The 22,398-nt window shown below is 39.6% G+C and overlaps 1 protein-coding gene and 1 pseudogene across 1 annotated transcript; one reads left to right on the top strand and one right to left on the bottom strand.

Moving 5' to 3' along the window:
• Positions 1-2,923: 2,923 nt before the first annotated feature.
• Positions 2,924-4,118, top strand: LOC149114250 (uncharacterized; annotated as a pseudogene).
• A 4,086-nt stretch (positions 4,119-8,204) lies between these two features.
• Positions 8,205-11,908, bottom strand: LOC149114249 (pyroglutamylated RF-amide peptide receptor-like). Its single transcript, XM_089286043.1, has 3 exons — positions 11,855-11,908; positions 10,066-10,308; positions 8,205-8,746 (listed from the first exon to the last, which is right to left on the bottom strand). The coding sequence occupies exons 1-3, from the start codon at positions 11,906-11,908 to the stop codon at positions 8,450-8,452; spliced, it is 594 nt and encodes a 197-aa protein (XP_089142169.1). The 3' UTR covers positions 8,205-8,449.
• Between the last annotated feature and the right edge of the window lie 10,490 nt (positions 11,909-22,398).

Below are 22,398 nucleotides of genomic sequence, written 5' to 3'. Positions count from 1 at the left end.
GTTTTGTTTGTTTTTTTGTTTTATTTTTTTTATTATATATATATTTTTTAATGGCGCATTGATCAGGCTCGCCAGCATGCAACAGAAGCTGGAAAAGGCCAACCACTCCCCGAAATTCCTAGTTCCCGTACAAGGATCGAGCACGAAAACGTGGATCATTTCATTGAATATATCTCAAGACCAGAATTTGTCCAGGACGTGGCGTTCGGGACAAAAGCTCTCAAGCTTGACTTGGGAGAGAAGATTATCATACCAGCGGTCATTAGGACCGTTATTCCTTCACGCATCATCAGAAAATATTTAGACTATTTTAAAGAACAAGAGTTCGAGCCAGCGAGCCAGCGTTCTCTCTACCGACTGATTGAGGTGTGTTCGGCCTCTATGCAGAAATCCCTTCAGGGACTTGACAACACCACTGCAGGGGGTACAGAGGCATTTGACCAGGTATTTTTGATGTTGGGGGGCTTAACAGATCAGGGCACCATCGTGATTGCCATGCACTCAGAAATTACTGAAGGATGGAAAAAGGTACTTGAAGAATGATTTCAAGACACACATCGGACGAGGTGAACATTGCGGTGATCACTGCACGGTCCAAGCACTAACTGACAGTAGTGCATGGGAGTTTAGGAGCGAATGTGATCACCAACACTGCTACGAATGTGAGCGCTGTTAGAGTCTGGAAGGAGTACTTAGAGAGGTGACAGAGATGCAAGACAAAGCGGACATGACAGAAGAGGTGAGGGGTAGGCTGAGGTTCGAGTACACAGAGTGTGAGCGCAACATACAGGCTTGGAAGGCTCACTCGCTACGGTCAAGTAACCAGGACGAAGCCAACTTTCTGAAAATTCCATCACGCAAAGTTGCACTGATTTAAAGTAATACAAAAGTGTTATGAGCTAGGCGTTGATTGTATGGTACAATGATCCCTTTATCTTAGCATCAGAGAGGATAGTTGTATGTCCAACAATGCAGTCCGAGCTAACGCATATAAGCAAATATGCCTACCCTTTATCCAGCTGCTTTGTCTCTTTGGTAAGTCCTTTTCTCAGCGGAACTTAGATCTGGCAGATGTCTTCCCTTAGTCTCTGTTCTTTTTTTCTCTCCAGCCTTTGAAATGACTCAGAATGACTGCAAATTTAAATTAACTCCGGGAAATCTTGAATCGCCGATACATTGATAAGTTTAGGGTCTCAAAATAAAAAGCGTTTCTCTCAAAGAGTCAGCGAACAGTGTGGAATGAATTCACCTGACGGCCATTTCCGGTGAGCAGCCCGCGATAGTCCCTTGTTTTCCAGAGGACAAACATTAACTCGTTATGCTAGTACTGAACCACGATTAAGGCATTTAATGTACCCAATAAGACTGAAAAAGAGGGCAAACCATTGTCCCTCGTCTTCCGGCAACTTTCGGAAATTTTTGATTAAGCAAATTTGCAGGTTTATAGCAACCCAAAAATGCTATGAGCGAAACGATGAGTGTATGGTACAATGAGATCACCTTACTTGATTACTTTAGCATCAAGAGAGAAAAGTTGACCACCGATGCAGACGACTAGAACAGAACATTATGCCTACCCTTTATCCAGCTGCTTTGTTTGTCTGCGCCAAGTCCCTTTCACAGCAGATCTCAGATTTGGCAGATCTCGTTTCTTTCCTTTATCAGCGGAGCCCTCGAAATAACTCAGAATGACTGCAAAAGAGGATTGTAAATGAACACCTTAGAGTCTAGGTTCTTATGCCACCGATACCTTTTAAAATTTAGTTGTCTATAAATGAAAGAATTAAGGTAAAACAGAAAGCGAACAGTGTCACTGATTCCAGTTCTATGTACCATCACTGCCGCGTGTGCAAGCAAGAGAATTATAGGAATGAATTTACCAACCTTTAAGTTGCTTTCCACGGTTTCTTTATAACTGCTGACTGCTTGCAGCACAATAGCGCCAGGAGCGGTTTTCTGAAGTGACGGCTTCTTCAGACTTTTGGAACGACAAAAGAGCGGACATCCTGGAGATCGGCCGTGTTCCATTGAAAAGAACGTTTTTAACGGATTTGGCCATTCGAGATACTAGTGTTATTACGTTATTGAAAATGACAGCTGCTGGTGTTATGCAATTTTTACTGGTTGATGAAAAAGATAAACCGTAACAATCTATGACAATTAATGACAATGGAGCCATCATTTTCGGGCATGGCATCACGCTTGCGTTGATTTGCATAATTTTTTGCAGCGCGTGGCGCTGGGAGTAAGTACCACCGCTTGCGGTTTATCGTCTCACGGCGGAAGACTTTAGACTTTAGAGCTCACTCGCGCGTTTTTTTCTCCCAGAACGGAAGCAGTTTAATTGATTGCTTTTTCGAGCAAAAAAGTCACAGACAGGATAAACAAACAAGTCACGTTTTCTCCAGCTAGGGACAGTGTTTTAAATCAATTTTTAGCAAGCCAGACGCTGAACGAAAATCCCAGCCAGTAAATGATCTAACGCCAATATTTCCCAGCCAGTGTAGTTGCAGTCTGTCGAGGGACTCCGTCGGGTACTCCTGAAGCAACATATCCTCCAGAAGCTAGACGAGAACTCGTGTCTTGTCATACTGGACTGGGCAATGAAGTTTCTGCTTGTGCAATACAGAGAACAGATGAGTAATTTTTTGGCTAGAGGGGAAGAAGCTGGCATATCACTGTAGTAATCACTAGAGCAACAGTGGAGAGCAAGCATGAAGTCGAGTGTTTTGTACACATTTTCAACAACTGCTCCCAAAATAGCTTTGCCGTTCTTTTAATCATAGAGGACTTGCTGCGCAAAGTCAAACAGGAGTATTCAGTTGTGACAACAGCCTACCTCCGATCATGCAACGCTGGATGTTACCACAGTGGGCATCTGTTGCTAAGTCTTAGAGAAGTAGGGGTGAGAACCGGCCAGTACGATATGATTTCTCAGAGCCACAGGATAGGAAGACTGCTGTTATGAAGGCACACACAAAGCGTTGGGTTAACGAAAGGCACGACGTCGTCACTGCTGAGGATATGAAAGCAGCACTAGAATCCCGTGGTGGTATCAAAGGGTGCAGAGCAGCGGTTGTCGAGGTGGAGACGACCAGGGAGAGAAACAAAGATAGCAAGATACCAGGTATTAGTGTGTTGAACAATTTCCAGTATGAGGAGTGTGGCATCCGTGTGTGGAAAGCGACCGACATCGGCCCTGGACGCCTCATCCCTATAGTGGTCTTGGAGTTTCACCACAAGGAGATACTGGGCTGAGGTTGATAAAGCCATTTGGTCAAGCTACACACAGGGGAAGTGTGGTTGAGAGCGTCAGGCACCAGTCCAAGATCTACTCTCGCCAAGAGACTGGATGCTTCCACACGTTCAAGACCCAAGCAGAGGCAGACAACCATATGGACACGGACAAGCACCATCTTGAGGTGGACTGCGAGTCCATGTATGACCGCGTTAGGAGGAAATGGGCGGGAATTACGACAGGGGTGACGTTTGCTCCGGATGTGCCATCAACCTCATCGCAAGGTGAGGATAGTGGCAGCGCTGTCAGAGGATATGACCCTAGACCATTGGGGTAGGCTCTGATCATTAAGATAACAAACGACCCACCAGAATGACTGATAACGTCAAGACCTTCTTGATGAAGAGATTTGAAGAGGTTGCAAGAACTGGAAACAAGGCCGATCATGTGCAGGTAGCGAGGGAGATGAAGACCCTCAGAAATGAAAACGGAGAGCTCACGTTTAAGCCCGAAGAGTGGAGGCCTGCGCAGCAAATCAGCAGCCTGTTTTCACGTCAGACAGCGACGCTACGTCATAGGGGTATTGATGCGGAGGAAATTCCTGAGGAAGACATCGAGGTCGCAGAGTCGGAAATGGCCCTTGACACTCTTAGAAGTTTCGTGATGGATGATATGGGTAAACCAAGCCATCCAATCATCGTAGGTGTTAGCAATATCTGCGAACTTGTAAAGAACGAGGACCTCGACGCACTCAAACTGGCAGTTCTGAAAGAAATCTGCAGTCAGCTACACTGGACGACAAGTGGACCGCTGTCAAGAAAAAAGACTGTCTGAGGCCATTGAAAAATTTTCCGAGAGTTACGCATGTTTTCAAAAATAACGTCACATGGTTTTAGTAGGGAGGATCTCTTTGCTTCTACCCCCATCTTCTCTATTGGGGCCTTCTAGATAGGTGCAGGGAGACCCTTACATAACAGGGTTTATAGATACTTGTAAAATTGTGAGCAATATATGACTGAAAACTGAATCAATGCTATGGTAAAGACGGTAAAACCAAAACTGCAAGGATTTTTACGTATTGTTAAACGCCAGCTGTCCGTGTCCATTCTTAAATGCTATCGTGGATAAAGCCAATCCGGGTTTTCTTCATCGATGAAAAAGCTGTGCTTAAAGAAATAGGAGGAAGATTTCAGAAGCAATGAACACGGATTGATCAGCTTTAGTAACGTTTTGTCACTTTCCCAGTCAGGAATCTATTACGTAACAGTGTATTAAGTTTCGACTCACTAATTTGCACAGCCATGTTACTAAATGTGCGAATTACATTTCCTCTTCCACCGAATTGACTGTCATTTCGGCAACTTGTTTGCCTTCCATCACACGTAGTGAAAACATAACGCTGGTAGTCTCCAAAACTGTTCACTAACTTAAAAAACACAATCTTGAGTCTGTCTGGCATACTAATTGCGTGTCCGTGGTTATTAAAATGACAGAATTCGATTCGCGAACTGTCATGTTCGTTGTGGACCGTCAACGTCTGCAAGATCGAAACAACAGTAGTTTCAAAAACAAAAACTTAAAGTTATATTTTTCTCTTAGTCATAGTAAAAAAGCCAATAAACGCCTGCAACATGTCGCAAATCAAGAGGAAATTTTTCCCGGAAAAACTACAATTATGCAAATTAGGAAATTAGGTTAAAGTCCAGAGAAAGCTCACGCGACAGGATTTTAACTTGCCAAATGAGAGTTTGCGTATTTGTAAAGACTTTAAGACAGACTAATAAAAAATAGTTTTGATCTGGAAATAAACTGCCGCACTTTAGAGAAAACCAGCTTTGAAAATTGCCAAAATTCCTGTTACTTACGATCATCGCGCAGAATTCTATTGTCTTTCGCGACATATACTTGCAGTGCTCAGTTTTTCAATGCGCGGAATAATAATTACAAATATTAGCTGTCGGAATTCCGACTGCTCTCGGCAATGAATCGGCGGCTGTCAATCAAACGGTCTGATGTGTGAAGTAAATCCCAAGGTGTAATAAGCTAACAAAAGCGCTATAATTTAAAGGCGGTCTGCGCTCTTCACAAAGACTTTTGTCAACAAAGTCGTGTGCAGCGACATTCTCACTTTTTTTGTTGACATGTCACACTCGAAATAGTTTGAGCGCGGGAGCCAAAAGTTCTCCCACAAAAAATTCTTCTTCCAAAGCGTTGCCAAATGGAAAGAACGGTGCGCATAAAACTTTCTTCTACTTTATCGTTGTCCTCTTTTACTCGACCGGTCAAAGCAGTTCATCAGACGTAGTCTTTTACTCGAAAAGACAACACAGGTCTTTATCTATTCGAAAGATGAAGAGGAAAATAAATGACATTTTTGTTTGAAATCCAGAGCCGAACAAAAAAGCAAAGGCACGCAGCGTGTCTTACGCCTGAGTGAGCATTGTTGTCTACTGCATGTGTGAGATAATTATTCAAAATTGGAACCGTTTTAATTGATGAAAACATTTAAAAGGCCCAGGTTCGAGTATTCAGTTATTAGAATCCTCTTTGGAATAACATGTCGAAGCGTACGAGACAGCAGCTCGGCTTTTACGCATCACTATTCGATGACGTTTATGATCGTGGCCTCAGTTATAAGTACCGACCCAAGCAAAAGCCCGTTGTTATGGTATTTATGAAGTTGAGCGCATAGTCTCTCAACGAAATCAAGGGGGCAAGGCAGAGTATTTTATTCAGTGGAAGAATTATCCTTTAACTGAAAGCACATGGGAGCCGTCCGAACACTTCTTATGTTGATGAAATTACATGTAAAGTGATGTTAAAACGACGTTCCGGGGTTGACCGGGGATTCAATGAGCTCTAAAAAGAGCTCCCGAGCAACGCGCTGCATTTCTTGCACAGATGACATGCTGAAATTTCGTTTATTGCAACTCGCGCAAAGCGTTACTTTAAATACGATGGTTAAGTGATACATTTTATCACCTCTCAATTTCAATGCCTTATAGCGTCGGCGTGTGTCCTATTGTTTGTGGAGGCGGAGCTTGGCATGTATTAATATTCTGCCGGGAAATTCAAAAGAGTTTCGCTCTATTGTTCTTCTAGTCTCCGAGGCGAACGAAGGCTGAAAGATCGTTACGAGTGTTCGAAAGTTGGTAGAACGACCACTTCGAAACATTATTTTCCGTTAAAACTTGGCATAAAGCTTCCTTTAACAACATACATTCAAAGCCGTATGATAACCGTTAAGAAGGGCACTTTGAAGGAGTAAAATTCTTCCTACAAATATTTCCTGATATAATATTTTCCCTCAAATGGACCAAATTCAGGAAAAGAAAGCGACTAAATCCACTTTTCGTAACATTTCAAAAAATGTCTCCTTTATTCCATCAATGTCTCATCTACAAAAGCTCTATGATAACAACTGCGTAGTCGGCCATTTTCTGGTCATTTTCTTTATTGTTTAACCATCGGCAGCCTAATTAATAATTAAATTTCGCGCGCACTCTACATTTAAGTCCCGGATATGTCGCGGCATTCTGCGCGATGATAGCCTCTAAGTGATGATATTTGGAACCAATCCAAAGTAAGTTATTTTTAACAAAATTCGTTTATATTGGAGACACAGCTGATTATACGCTAGGAAGTATGTACAGTTCGTATAAATGAATAAAGCTAACGCGAAAAACGTAAAATCATTCCTGGAAGTTTACCCAAATTTTCCGTCTCACGTGGCCAAAATAGCACCAAAAACTAGGGGATGGTCTAAATTCTATGAAATTTATTTTATTTTACTAAAAATACCACGGTATGCTGAAAGTTTGGAGGGAATCGGCCGACTTCGATCCGTGGACCCTGCCTGGTCCTTACTGACTGTGACACTTAACTTGAAAAAAGGCCCTGATATTTGTCCCTGGACATTATCTGTTCCTCGGAGCCCAAAGTTTTTCTCGAACTTTGCTCTCGGAGAACTGTTCGCTTCTCGGAACAGTTAATGTCCGCGGAAAAATTTCCGACCATTTTATCGCGCCAAATGGAAGCTATTGTTTATATATACAGAGGCAGCGAACATATGCAGCAGCAACAACAAACAAAACAAAAACTTTTGTTTCACCACAGATCTACAATTAATTTATTACAATAATTATAAATTGAAAACAAAAATGATAGGGGCGCTGGCTACCAAAAAAACGTAGGAATACGCACGTGCTCGGGGACGAATAACAAAAGCCAATTAATACAAAGAACTGATTGATCATGCCGCAGTTACATACACAACTTAAGCAGCTGTGATGATATTAAAGCCTGGACAAGGTTCGGGCTTTAACGGTGTTTGGAGCGATGACTTCTGGGCAACTGGTGCAAGCTAACTGAGAGCTGGTCATGTTTTGAATTTGTAATACACCCGTAGATGGTATATGCTCTAGGTATCACTTATCTAATAAGCACACTCTCTACTGCAAATTAAATAAGCGTTCCCTTTCTTCAGGGGCACCAATACCGAAAGTGACATTCAAGACATTGACATTGAATAGACTGATTAGAAGAATGAACTAAGAATAAACTCTGACCGTAACATTAAACCAGTTGTTACACTATATAACATATGCCACACCTTGGCACTAGCATCTATCGCACAGCACGCACAACCATGTAATTAGCATAAAGCACTACCACAGCACACTTGTATAAATTAGGCAGTCATTCAAATTAAACGAGCAGTTTTCATAGTGCAAACTGAGCAAACAACAACTTTATCAAAGTTCTTGAGTTATAGTATCTTTTTTTCATCACAGTATTGTTCCACCTTGGGATACATAATGAATCAAAAAGAAATGGGCGCCCATCTATTGCAAGCGCACCCTATTCAATAAAAGAGCTTCCTTAAACTAGCAAAAGTGAATAGCGCCCATATGAACAGCGCCAAATCGAAGCCTAACGATAACCTTCCTCTTAGTTCTATGTAAGGTTACACTCCTGTAAAGTTGCATACCCTGTGAGAGATTCCCTTTTCTTACTGCTCAGTGAAAGAGAAGAGAATCCTTGTCTCGCAGGGTAGTTGAAAGTGCTAACATTTATCCTAACTTTTTCTCTTCAATCTGTACAATGCCGTCACAATTTACTTTAACTATGAAAACCGCAGCAATAAAAGAAGAAATGTTTTAGATTTTTTGATCACTCCAAAGACGATGTCCCTGACGTAGAGGTTAAGTTTTATTGCAATTTGCAAACTCGATTTCGTGTGGATCCCGCGGAGCCGGTACATCTACAGCATATAATTCCCTTAAGCTTTTCTCGGAAGGCTTTGTTAACCAGAGCGTACACAAATGGGTTGACAGCGGAACTGAACAGCACTAGCGCATGAATAACGGCGTACGCTTGTTTACTGGTACTAAGGGATGTGAAGTAGTCTAAGTTGTGTGCAATTACGTCAGGCGCCCAACAGATTCCAAATATGGCAGTGACAGTTACCCCCATCAAAGTGACTCGCTTCCGCACTCTCAGAACGCCCTGCGTGTAGAGAGAGACGTGAATCCGATTTAGATAGTAACAAATGAATTGTCAATTTTTTTTTTTTTTTTTTGCAAACAGATAAATATCCCTAACAGTGTCACAAGGAGAACGTAATGAGCGTACAAGATGCATATATACAGACAGATAGACAGACAGACAGACAGACAGACAGAAAAACATGCAAAACTTCATTTACTCTCCAATTTATACAGGGTGGCATTTCTGCTACCTAATGTTACAAATTCAAATAATAAAAGAAGAATTAGAGCAGAGCCGACAAATTTATTTAAATTAATTTGAGAATTAATGGTGTTGTAATCTGTAACAGCGAGATATTGATTTGGAAGTGCGGTCCTGGACTAGGTGTCTGGTAACTGAACTAACGGAATGAAAGTCTTCAGTAGCTGATATTTTTAGCAAGGTGAAAATATCAGTTTCTCTTAAAGTGCTACAATGATGAAATTCTCCATATCCATTTTGTTACATTTTCGTGCACAATAGGTCTTTCCTAGATATCTTGCCAAATTTCAATCTGTTACGAACATTAGAACCCGCGGTTTTTGAACCTTTCTTTCCGAGAATTTACGGCCGCCATTAATTTTCCTTGTTGCAAGTCTTGGCTGAGAATTTGAGAAAACGATGTCATTTCCTCAAAAATACTGCACGGGTTGAAACTATAATAACGATTAATGTAGAAAATTGCACGAATATCTGAGCCAAAGTTTATGATATTCTAGGTGCAAATTGCTGAACTAATCGTCATTATAATTCAACGCGTGTGGTATTTTGAGAAATTGACGTCATTTCTCCAATTCTCAACCAAGACTTGAAGCAAGGAAAATTTATGGCGGCCGTAAATTCTCGGAAATAAAGGTCCAAAAAACATGAGTTCTAATGTTCGTAATAGATTGAAATTTGCCAAGATATCTAGGAAGGACCTATTGTGTACCAAAATGTAAAAAAATGGGTATCGAGAATTTGATCATAGTGCACTTTAAGGAAGTATCTGCTGGATCACAGACTAAACAAACCTTTTAATTTAAGTATTAACAGTATTTACAACCGTGAAGACATTTTGAAACACAGAAAGAATGATAATTGACATGCGACTGTTTGCATTGGTAACTGCATGGCGGAGAGTAACAATAACGCTAAAACAAAACGTTTCTAGAATGTTTGGGGCACCAGAATATGATCGAATAAACGTAGCTATATAGAAGTTTCAGTCATGAACGTTCATTTGAATACTTCAGTAGTTATCGTCGGGAAAGTGAAAGAAAAATGTTCACGTGTTGAACTTGTTTGTTAATACTTACCCTCTGTTGGAAGGCGAGTTGATTCTCAGCATTACGTTTGAACCACAGGGTGTACACGATTCTGGAATACAGTCCAGCCATCAGTACCATGGCCGCAACTATAATGGCTGACCAGAGCACAAGAACACCTTTTTGCAGCCATTCTTCATCCATCCACTTACAAGCATTGTCTTTTAAGTTTAAGGCCATTAACGTTGGTATGTTGATTAACAATCCGACGATCCAAGAACCAGGAATGATCACCTGAAATAGGAAAGCATAAAACAGACGACTGTTTAAGCAACGAATAACAACGAATAACAATACGCCTCGCACTGTTAATGAGTTAGATTAGTAGGTCTGGTTTGACATCTTTTTAAAACATTTCATCGCAGATAAAGGATTCTTATAGTCAGCTAGCTAGTCCCTGTTTGTCTTGTGCATCGGCCCAATCCTTACTGGAAATTTTCGAGACACCTTTACACTTTGTGTGCCTTCTTTGCACCAGATAACGGGCACGACCTTTCGTGCTTCTTCAACGACATCAATAATGTAAGCTAACAATTTGCCAATGCAACCGAAAAACTCGAAATACTCGCGGAGAATTCGGCACAAAAGTCGTGATAATCTAATAAACAACGACTTGACTTTGCGCTCTTGTCACGTGAGTGTTATTTTAAGTTTAATTTATGCGACAACTGAGTTATAACTAGATGACAGGTATCAATTAGAGGTTATTAATACAAAGTCATTTTTTTATTCATAGCTTTGTTGAGAATCAATATGTTTCCTTACAATTATTTTATATATCAGGCTCAACGAGGATCTATCTGAAAAACCGGAAATATATTTTCATTAAATTGTCAAGTTTTTGGTATACTGATTCAACCATCTCAAAATATGCTTTGACGTAAGATGAAACTGATACACAGGTAGAGTGATCCGATTTTAGGGTCACCTTAACACGCGCAAGATTGAATTTGTTTAGTGATTTCTCAAGTATTTAAAAGTTAGAGGCCCTCTATGGTAGAAAATAAAGAAAACATTTTTTCACGAGCTTGGGAGGCAGATAGTACAACTATTCAGAGTTTTTGTAGCCAATCAGAATGCGTTAAAATTACTGTCCACAGGTTTGGTTTATATCCTAATAGTAATAATTGAACTTTTTTTTTAATCAAAAGGAATGCTACAGCTGCCTCATAGACTGCGAATATGTCTTCTTCTGTCAAAGGAAAAAACAAAGAAAGCATTTAGCTTATAGACCCTTTTCATAAATGCCCGCCTATTCCGAGCTTTAGTAGCCAATCAGAATACGTGAAAAAAAACTATCCACTGGTTTGGTACATATTAATAGTAATAATTGAACTTTGTAAGTGACGCACCTTCAGTTTACCCTTGGTAAGTTTGCCCACGTTACCAGCAGGATAGATTACCGCAAAATATCGTTCAGCGGCAATTGCAACCAAAGTGACTACTGAGGAGGCTGCAGCAGTCCATACGAGGTATCCACCCGTCACTAATTTGCATACAACTGTACCAGTTGTTTCCCCTGGGTGGGTGGGTGGGAGAGATCCTCAAGAAAGTCTGTGGTGTAACAAAGCACGCAAACAAGGCACCCGCTACAGCCAGGTTTAAAAGTAAATAGTTGATGGGAGTCCTGTGGAATATCACAAATCAGCAGAGGATGAAGGGTAAGAGAATTAATTCTTCAAATAGGCCTTATTACCAAGGTAATCCCTCTTAAATTATTTTTAGACCATTTCAGGTTTCGGGAACTTCAGGAGGGCCTAGAAAAAAGCACTCTCCTCACCTGGACAGCACAAGCGGCTTTACAGTAATTTTCATCTTCCACGAAAATTTCCATGTTACGCGCGTAGTGACATTATTTAGAATTAGAGAGATTACATTAAGAATAAGGCCTTTATGAATGACTTACTCTCTTACTCTTTATCCTCTCTTGCATAACTTCAGAAGAATGGCTGAATTAGATAAGAGCTTGGTAATATTATCTCCATGTCCGAATGTACAACAACCTTTGGCGTTGGAAATATTGCTTTGAATGTAAATTCTCCAATGGACTTTTGTATTAAGGAAATAACCAATTTTAACATTCCCGATTGCGTTGTGACGTTGTTCAGTTTGAAAATTTAAAAGAGATGGGTTGCCTGAGTTGCAATTCTTTTACTCCGATGTAAATTTGAATACATGAACTTATTATTGAAGAACTTCCGAAAAAATTAATCTCTTTCTAGTTCTCTCAAACGTTCTGCCATGTTCACATCAGACTATGTATAAATCTCAGGCCAGCCATTTTCTGTTTCACTCTCACATAAAGTTGTTGTGTAAGCCTTCAGTAGTGTTTCAAACTGGCAGTGATATTATAGCTATTTTAGTTTCAACATACCTCATGTCTCGATGTTTCTTTATGATCGCACAAACGAGACAATTTCCGACGATGTCTATCACGACGAGTATAGAGTGTACCGTTGCTATGGCAATGCCAGATGACTGTAGCATGACTGAATGTTGTGGATGTTACACAGTCGGGAGGCCTTCTAGGTTTAATGAAGAGATAAGGAAAGATGAATTACTAACAACTGAACTGAGCACTGGTATAATGTAGGAGAAAACAAAAGCGGCAATCACTAAATATGAGAGATATTAGATATCCAATGAAAGTTTCCTGTGTACAAATTAAAGGAGAGGAAACATAGTACCTTTATCATATGCCACCTTATGGTTTGTCTTGGTTTGATAGTTTTTTACCACGTAACTTAGGAGATAGCCACATCAGTTTTACGAAGTACACTGGATTGTCTTTGTGTCAGTTACAGGGGCCCAGGTGTTTCAAAAAGCATGCAGGCGTATTCTGAGAGAGCGCGCATTATCGATATCAGCTTAGCTTGAGTAGATTTAAGGTATCATGGTGGGTGGATTGACAGTGTTTGGAAATCGCGCTCTTAAGCCGGCGCTCTGAGAGAAAACCCCATCAACCTATACATTTTCTGAAAGCTTAATAGTTATAGAATACAACCATTTCTTTGAAATTTTCTAAAAAAGTTATGGTCGCAGTAATATTGAAAGAAATACCAAGAAATACTGCTTCGCTTAAACTGGTTCGCTTCCGCGCGTGAATTATCGAAGCGATGCGATTTACATCGGAAATGTTTTCTCACACATCACCCTCAAAAAGGGTGTCTGCAATTTTCCAGATGTGGTTTGTTTTTTTTTCTTACACCCTACTAAACTTTGATATTTTCAATGCGGACGTTTCCTTCTACTAAAGAGGCAATAACTTTGAAACGGAAGCAAAATTAAACAAAGCCTGACACCCTTTGTCGAAGGAGGTATTCTGGAACATACCTGCCGATTTTCAGCCAATTCCATCGGAAGACGCGCGTAAACGAACTAAAAATGTTCATCCTGATATGCGGTTTTATTTTATCGAGAAACAGACGAAAAACCTTGTATGAAATTGGTTTGAATAGGTTTTAAAAATCCCCTCTGCACTGACAGATGTCGGCATTGGTCAGTTTACCACAACAATGCTGGCGCGGAAACCCGTCGCAGTGAAATTGTCCGAAAAGCGACAAACTGCAAGTTAAACCGCCGTGATTTGTTTTACTTAAAAGATTTCGTCGGCAGCATTGGTGTTATACTGTTTAAGTTTAGGCTTCTTCGTTCTCCAGACATTTTTTGAAACCATGCCTCGTGAAGCCAAAAAGAGGAAATCTCGAGGTCTACTTTATCTACAGTCTACATCTACATCTGCGCTTGACTCTCTCGTCGTGGAAGTTTCGGAATCGCGTCCGTTCTCCAGCAATTTCGTGCGACTAGCACTTGTTGTATTTTGTCCTTTAGCTTCATCGGCGGGACTAGTGTCATCGAGTTCCTTCAGCCCTTCTTCTTGGTTACAGTGCGATCCACGGTCGCTCAGAGCCAAAGATCTTGTTCGACGCTGAACCTGTGGGTTCCAGCAGATTTTCGCCTCTTCGGCTTCTTCGAAGACGAAAATGGGCAAGAACTTTTCTTGCGTTTTCGTCCTGACATAAAGAAAATTTGCCAAGAATGAAAGCTAACTTGCGATCAAACAACCAGATCGACAACAGTTCGCGTGCACAAATGAAACATCATACCGCAATTCGCATTACATGTGACAACTGGCGGTGAATTTTAATTAGAGGTGTCAACACGCCGTAAGGGGTTAATGATATTCATTTTTTTTTCTCTATCTTAAAGAAAATATATAAAAAAGGCTTTTCCCCAATTTTTTTTGCAAATTTTTTATCTCAGTCTTCCCAATTTGAACAGCCAAAAGTATATTTCTCGCATTTTTCGTAAAAATACACCTACCATGATACCTTAATAGATGTTTTCTTGAGTAGATTTGCCGCAGTAGCATGCTCTCATTCTTACTCCCTATGACGCTTTTCTCTTCTTAAGCCCAAAACAAGATGACGCTCGCCTGATAAAAATGCGCTCCCTTAAAGTCAGAACTCGTCTAAAAGGCGACTTGTATGTTATAAAAATCAAACACTAAAGTAATACCTACCATTGATGTAAAAAAAAAAAAATTAAACCACTGTTCTTATACTGATTATGTATTAAAAGCCAACGACAGAATGATAAAGAGAAGCTATCTTGACAATTCGACTCAATTCCTGCCTTTTGGGCTTCTAAACCTACAGACAGTCTCACCATTTCAAACATATGAAAACTGTCCGCCAAGCACGAAAATGAAAAAAACAAACAAAAGAAAAACCAAACAGAAACAGAAACGCACACCTACACTCACATACACACACACCAAAAGTAAAAAATAAGAAAAAACAAACAAACAAACATGAAAAGGGAAAAAAACAAACAAACAAACATGAAAAAAGCGACAACAAAAAAATTCCTCCAGAAAGCAAATTTAATCGAGCGCCCATAAAAAAAAATTAAACGGTCAATTTATTTGGAATTTTTTTGTGTCCCTTGGTTAGGCCATACATAATAATGAACATGATAACTAATTGTTAGAAATTTATGCTTTATTCAGAGCTGTTTTAAAATATGATGATGTTAACGACAAAAAACGCCGTTTTAAAACAACAGACAGACCATATGCTGCAGACAGTTTGATAATTTGGATTGAAAACATCAACTGTCATTTGAAACCTAATTTACAATACCAACTGCTCGCAGAGTAGATTGACAACTGAGTTTAATTTTTCTTAGAGAAATATTAACTGCTTTTTTTGTTGTTGTTTTTAAACCCATCATTCTAAGCCATTCTAATTATCAGCAGGATGGATAGGAAAAGAATGGAATATGTCTCGTTTGTTTTGCTTTCTTGTCTACGATGTAGCCTTTTAAATCATTTTCTGTTCTAAAATATGATGATGTTAACGACAAAAAACGCCATTTTAAAACAATAGACAAACCATATTTTCATAATGTGAGTTGAAAACATCAATTGTCATGTGAAACATAATTTACAATACCAACTGCTCGCAGAGCAGATTGACAATTGATTTCAATTTTTCGTAGTAAAATATTAACTATATTAACTAACTATACTTTTTTTCGTTTTTAAATCCATCATTCTAGGCCATTCTAATTATCAAGAGGACGGCTAGAAACAGGAATATGTTTCACATGTTTTGCTTTCTTGTTTACGATGTAGCCTTTTACGTCAGTTTCCTTCACGAACGAATTTTAAATTGTACGGATTACGAAGTTTGCCAATATTTTCAGTGAACCCTGTCTTGGCTGAGTTGAGGATAAATACTTATTTATTAACTTGAAGTTGATGTAGGTCAATTATCTCCAGAGGAAAGTGATATTATTCCTTGACACTTCATAGTCCAGGGTGCTTTTACTGCTGTGTTGTGTAGCACCGCGTACATTTAGCTGTCAAAGTTAATTCTCTCAGATTATCGATCAAATGCTCAGGTTGATAATATTGAGGTAGCGCGGTCTCATAGCCACAAAGGTATTCCCCTTATAGATCATAGATTATTTCTGACTACAAAATACGAAAACTGTACAGAATGTTGGGCGGAAAATGCAAGAAAATCTGTCGAACAGGACGAAAATGTTGAAGAAAGTGTAGGGAAGACCGAAGTTTTAGCTACGAACGAAATCGTTCAGTTTTTAGGCTGAATTGGTGTGACTTATAACAAATGCAATGAAAATATAATGATTAAGAGGCCCTGCGCCTAAGAAACGACCGATGATTTCCAGCTAAAAAATAAAATCGGCCGATTTTTATCTCCCAAGTAGAGGTTACCGAAGACTATTTAAAAATGAATTTCTTTTGTTTCAGTTTCGCTTTAAACCAAAAATATCGAGCCGCAAACTTTTTCCGTCTGATAGCAGCAAAATCAGGCCGAAAATAAGCCCCCGCAAAAGACTGTTCAGAAATTACTATCGCAACGCAAAATAATGAGAAAACTACACAGTGTTGAAGAAAAAGGCCTTTTAATGCAATATCATTCGATAAACATCAAAAAACTGCCGAAGCGATTAAAAAATAAATTTTCAAATGTTGCATACTAAATTAGATGGAGCGTTGGAGCTGATTTTAAAATAATTATTTCTCAAAAGTCCAACGCTGTTGAAAGCAATCACAATGATGAATTAGACATTGGAGGGATACACATCACGTTTCTGGAAAAAATATTTTTCGGCCAAAGTATATTGACCTTGTACAAAGCGTTCAAAGTTACCGTGTTTACCGTTATCCTGCTACTTCGGCGAAACACTTTTCTTTTGCCAATACGGCCGTGGATAGCGTGTTAAACGCCACTTTAAACCTTGCTAGGCATTCAAAGACCATCCTGAGTAGAAGGATGTAGAATTGAAAGAGAAAGGAAGATGAAAAATACGCAGAAAAAGAAAATAACTCGAAATTACCATCTGCTAACGAAAGTTGAATCTGGAAAATGTCGTCGTGTGACAGCGGCCATTGACATCATTTGTCACGTCAAGTCGCAAGAGCGTGGGAAACGAGTCTGCAATGTCCTTCGGGCGGTCAGCGGCTAGGGTTCCAGTCGTGACCCCATAACTCTGATCACGCTGCGGCCAAAACGGTGTGGCGCTTGGGGAAGTTTTTCTTTTTGAGTGACCATCATTTGTGACAAATAACATAACATTGTTCCACTAAACGTTTTCTGGCCGGGAAAAATTGTTTCCCTATTTGTGCATTCGTTTGGATTCCGCCGCTATTTGTACAAATGATGTCAATGGCCGCTGTCACGCGACGACATTTTCCAGATTCAACTTTCGTTAGCAGATGGTAATTTCGAGTTATTTTCTTTTTCTGCGCATTTTTCATCTTCCTTTCTCTTTCAATTCTACATCCTTCTACTCAGGATGGTCTTTGAATGCCTAGCAAGGTTTAAAGTGGCGTTTAACACGCTATCCACGGCCGTATTGGCAAAAGAAAAGTGTTTCGCCGAAGTAGCAGAATAACGGTAAACACGGTAACTTTGGACGCTTTGTACAAGGTCAATATACTTTGGCCGAAAAATATTTTTCCAGAAACGTGATGTGTATCCCTCCAATGTCTAATTCATCATTGTGATTGCTTTCAACAGCGTTGGACTTTTGAGAAATAATTATTTTAAAATCAGCTCCAACGCTCCATCTAATTTAGTATGCAACATTTGAAAATTTATTTTTTAATCGCTTCGGCAGTTTTTTGATGTTTATCGAATGATATTGCATTAAAAGGCCTTTTTCTTCAACACTGTGTAGTTTTCTCATTATTTTGCGTTGCGATAGTAATTTCTGAACAGTCTTTTGCGGGGGCTTATTTTCGGCCTGATTTTGCTGCTATCAGACGGAAAAAGTTTGCGGCTCGATATGTTTGGTTTAAAGCGAAACTGAAACAAAAGAAATTCATTTTTAAATAGTATTCGGTAACCTCTACTTGGGAGATAAAAATCGGCCGATTTTATTTTTTAGCCGGAAATCATCGGTCGTTTCTTAGGCGCAGGGCCTCTTAACCATTTCGGTTATTTGATTGTTGTGCATGCATGTCAAGAGTCTTGTATTCCTCACCTTTACAAGCTGCTGCGATCGCTTTTTTTTTTTTTTTTTTTGCTTTCGCTGACGACATGGCGAGTTGGTCTAAAATGATATGGAGAGTGATATTTTGCATTACCATTTCTACGTTAGCTATAAAAGACCGCCATGAAAAAAGTCGAGTCACGAAAGAGGTATATATTTATGTATCGCCTCAGCAGCAAAACGTCGTCCTTTCGGTCATCGAGGAAAGAAAAAAAAGAAAAAAAAAACAAGAACAGTTGGGAATATTAGCCGCTATAGCTATCGAGTGCTTCAGGGCTTTAATGAGTTAAATATTGCCTGCAGCTGGTGTTCCAGTACCTTTTCTTGTCCTCCCAAACCTCCACTTCTGGTTACAGAAAAATCTACAGCAGTCTGCAACGCGATAGAAAAGCGAAGAAAATGTTTTCTATTTCTTTCAGGAAACATGGGGCAAATAGAAAAGAACGTCACCCATTTATTTCGATTCTCAAAATTCAACCTCGCTTTGCTCGCTTCATGTTTATGTCAACAGCCCTGGCCGGTACCTCTGTGTTGCTATCGATTTGTGGAAGTACAGCTTTAAGCGACCGTGTTTTTTCTGGATGTTTTCTCATTGTTGCATGCTATACAATTTTTGGTAGTTCGTATAGTGTGATCGTCCGGGTGAGGGTAGTTCTGAAGAGAACTGTTGTTGGTGACCGGACGTTTCGACAACCTAAGCGGAAGTCACTTTACGAGTCAAGTGAAATATAATTGAATAATATACGATTGTTATTTTATCGAGAATTATTATTTAGGTCCTGGTTTAACAATTCTTTTGGTTCAATGTTTTCACACCATTAAGAAAAAGCCATTTAATACAACATGCAGACAATACCGAGAAACGTTTGCTAAATTTATAGCACTATAAAAAACATGAACACATGTATAATATAACAATATATAATTGTTATAATATATAAATAATAACGAAAAATCATTTTTCGTTAGTGATAATCCTTACCTCACAAACGCTTAACGGGCGGAGAATTGAACGTTAATTTTTGTAGCCAAACCAAGATCTCGATATCAGCTGCCTGATGACATTGGAAGAAACGGAGTTCACTAATCATCATATCATTTTTAATACAACTTGGACAATGTGATCACCACCTGGTGCATGTTTATGTTATTTAAAGGTTATTATGACAGCCAGATAATGTCCAAAGACAAATTAAGAGCCAATTCCTGTAAATACCGAGAATGAGATGAAAATCGCGAAATTTCGGATTCTTCATATTTTGCCAAAATAACCTCTATAGTGAGTTGTTTACGAAAATACCGTTCAAAGGTCCTGAAGCGCTTTAGTTTTTTTCGAAATCGAGGAAAGTTCGAAAATCGCCATTTTAGCTGCCTGACGCCGCCGAAAATGGCCTAGACTGCAAAACAGTCGTTTTTGGGCGCGCGCCGTAAGCGCGATCCTCGCGTGTGAAGTGCGCGAGCCTCACACGTATGAGGCGAGTAAAAGTATTTTTTTAACGGCTCTCCCTATTCTCCCTCGCCGTTTTTACATTCGCTCGAATATTGACCGTCGCCCGCATTCGCAAAAAATACGACTGTTTTGCAGTCTAAAAACGGCCGAAATTTGTGCATTTTCTTTTCGCTCGTACAGATCAACGTGATGATATTTATCAATATACTTTGGGTAACTCATAGTGCATGTCTTGCTCTTTCTAAAGTATTAATTTGATTAGCAAGAGCTCCAAGTGTAATAATATTTTAGGCCAATACAAGTACCTTCATCGAAGCCCGTGAGCGAAATGGCTAATGTTAACTAATTTCAATACCATCAAAAGCCCGCTGGTACATTGAATTTGGAGTCGAAACTAAAATTTTCTATAAGCCCATACTCTACACTATGTTGTGTGAAAGTCTCTTCCGCGGCCCGAAAAAACTAACCCGTCGAAAGACATAAACGTATGGTACATTTTTGTAAATTCGTCATTCGTGAAACCAACATGGAACTTGGCCTGCTACCTTCATCAAGAACAAAAATAAGCGAATGGAAACCGTTTTGGTCAATAAGGATACTTGTAATATGTTTTTTTTTCTTTTAGATTGACCACATGATTAACTTTTGCAAACATTTGCAGTTGAATGAAAATAGACGCTGCTTTTGGTACATTGTAATGTTATACAAATTTATTTCGATCACAGGCACGTGCATATCGCCCGAAACTGATTTTATTTCCGCCTGCTGTATGTTTCTTTTTGAAGGTTACAACTGTAGCACACATTGTTCGTTCAATATCGGCAGTTTTAATTTTTGTGGAAGACCCATGGCCACAGCCGAACTTGACTTCAAGTAAAAAAAAAAAAAAAACGTTTTGAAACGTGTAGTTTCAGTGAACAATCGATTACAGTTACATCCATCATGTTTGGCGTAAATATTCGAACGCAACCTTTTCATGTAAACAGGAACACGTTACTTTAAAAACAACCGTCTCATCGCAGCATTTCTTGAAATCCTGGTTTGAGACCAAGTAATGATAACAAAGCGCGAGCAGTTGGCGAAACCTATTGATAAACTGTAGAAAAGTTGTGGTATAACACGACAAGATGATTCAACCTTTGTATTTCTTACCAGTGTGCTTGCAATTCTAATGGGTACAATTGCCCCTGTCTGTTACCACCAGATTTATAGATGAATCGCTCGTTTCTTTAGCTAATATGGCACACACCCATGAATAAAAACATACTGTGACATCATTTTTCTTGGAGTGTTCCAACGGTCGTGCGCGGCCACTTGCAAAACGTAAGCAGCAAGACAGAAAACCACAAGGGCTTCTTCGTCAATCGCACCACGCCGTCCAGATTTCTTTCTTACAACGTTTCCAGACTTCGCTCTCTTTTAAAATTCCAAGACTACGCCTTTCTGTTGGCCAGTCCGAATAACTGTCATGGCGTTAGTTGAGTAAGTACTTGCCTTTGTTTGGTGGTCCCAGTTCAGACCATCCGGCCGGCAAATGTGGATTGCGTGACAAACGGCCACTTGCAAAGTGGGTGAAGATGGCGGCGATGACTGTTTGCTCGTGTAAGTAACGTGGTTCGCATTGTCAGCCTAAAGAAACATTTTTGAAGGAAATTGAAGGATGTAGGGGGAAGTGGGTGTTTTTTAATTTTGCAAGAGGACAGAACTCGACGGATCCCAGAGTCTTGCGCGGGTCCTGCTATCAGGGCATGTCTACGTAGATTAATGGAAATATTACCGCGTTCACAAAAGTTGTGCAAACACCTTTCCTCTTTAACTTTAAAATGCATGTTTTTCGTTCGTACTTTTTGAATAGAAATGCACCGGTGATAGGGCTGGGATACAAAAAAGACAAAGGAGGCCTAGAGGGCATCAGATTTTAGATACGCGGTGTGAGGTTACATACATATTCACCCTGTTGCTTTCTGCTAAACTGTATAGACAGTAATATGGGCGCTTTCCAAAAATTGGACACTCAGAAGAGCTAAAATTTTCCTTTATTTTACCTTGAGAATTCACAATTATTGACCTAGCGAACTTCCCATCCATAACAAGAAGATCTGTTAGATCTTATAGCCGCGCTTTTAAAATTTAACTGTTTTCGTAGCACTACAGTCGCAACGGAGTGCACATTCCAAAGCAATCCGTGATGATTTATTGATTACTGTAGACACCACATCACTTGATCAACACAAACTGTATTATTACGGTTTACGCTCGTTTCGCCCGAAATTCCGTTCGCCCGAAACCCTTTCGCCCGAACTGGAAGACGATTCGCCCGAACCAAAAGTCGTTTCGCCCGGACTCAAAGTCGATTCGCCCGGTATATTCTATGAAGATATAAGTCATAATATGTAAGTCGATTTATAAAATATGAGTCGTGTAGCGCGATCAAAACTATTCCCGATCGATATAACGACATGCATCACGTTGTCAGAAATGAATACTGAACATGCAAATTTCTTCTAAACATGCAAGAAACCCAATTAAACCGGCCCGGTGCAATAGCTGAGGAAAAAAAAAAAAAAAAAAAAAACGCGTCAGCATACTGTAATGCAACAATTTATTGAATATGATCAATAGACCTATTTGCGTGATACTACGATAAATACTTACTTCTAAGTCTATATAAACCTAACCTTACCTATTTACAGTTGTATATTATAATTCCTAACCGAATCTCAACGTATTTAAAACTATAACGACGTGCACGGTATAAATATGTTGACTAATAGCGAACAGTAAATTATTTCTAACCGAACCTTCACCTATTTAAAACTATAACGATGTGTACGGTATATGTATTG

Source organism: Orbicella faveolata, unplaced genomic scaffold (assembly GCF_042242905.1).
Source record: "Orbicella faveolata isolate gen_17 unplaced genomic scaffold, um_ofav_v1 contig_14, whole genome shotgun sequence".
In the NCBI taxonomy this organism is placed as follows: Eukaryota; Metazoa; Cnidaria; class Anthozoa; order Scleractinia; family Merulinidae; genus Orbicella; species Orbicella faveolata.
Note: the sequence above shows the minus strand (reverse complement) of the source record. Positions and strands in the feature narration are given on the sequence as shown.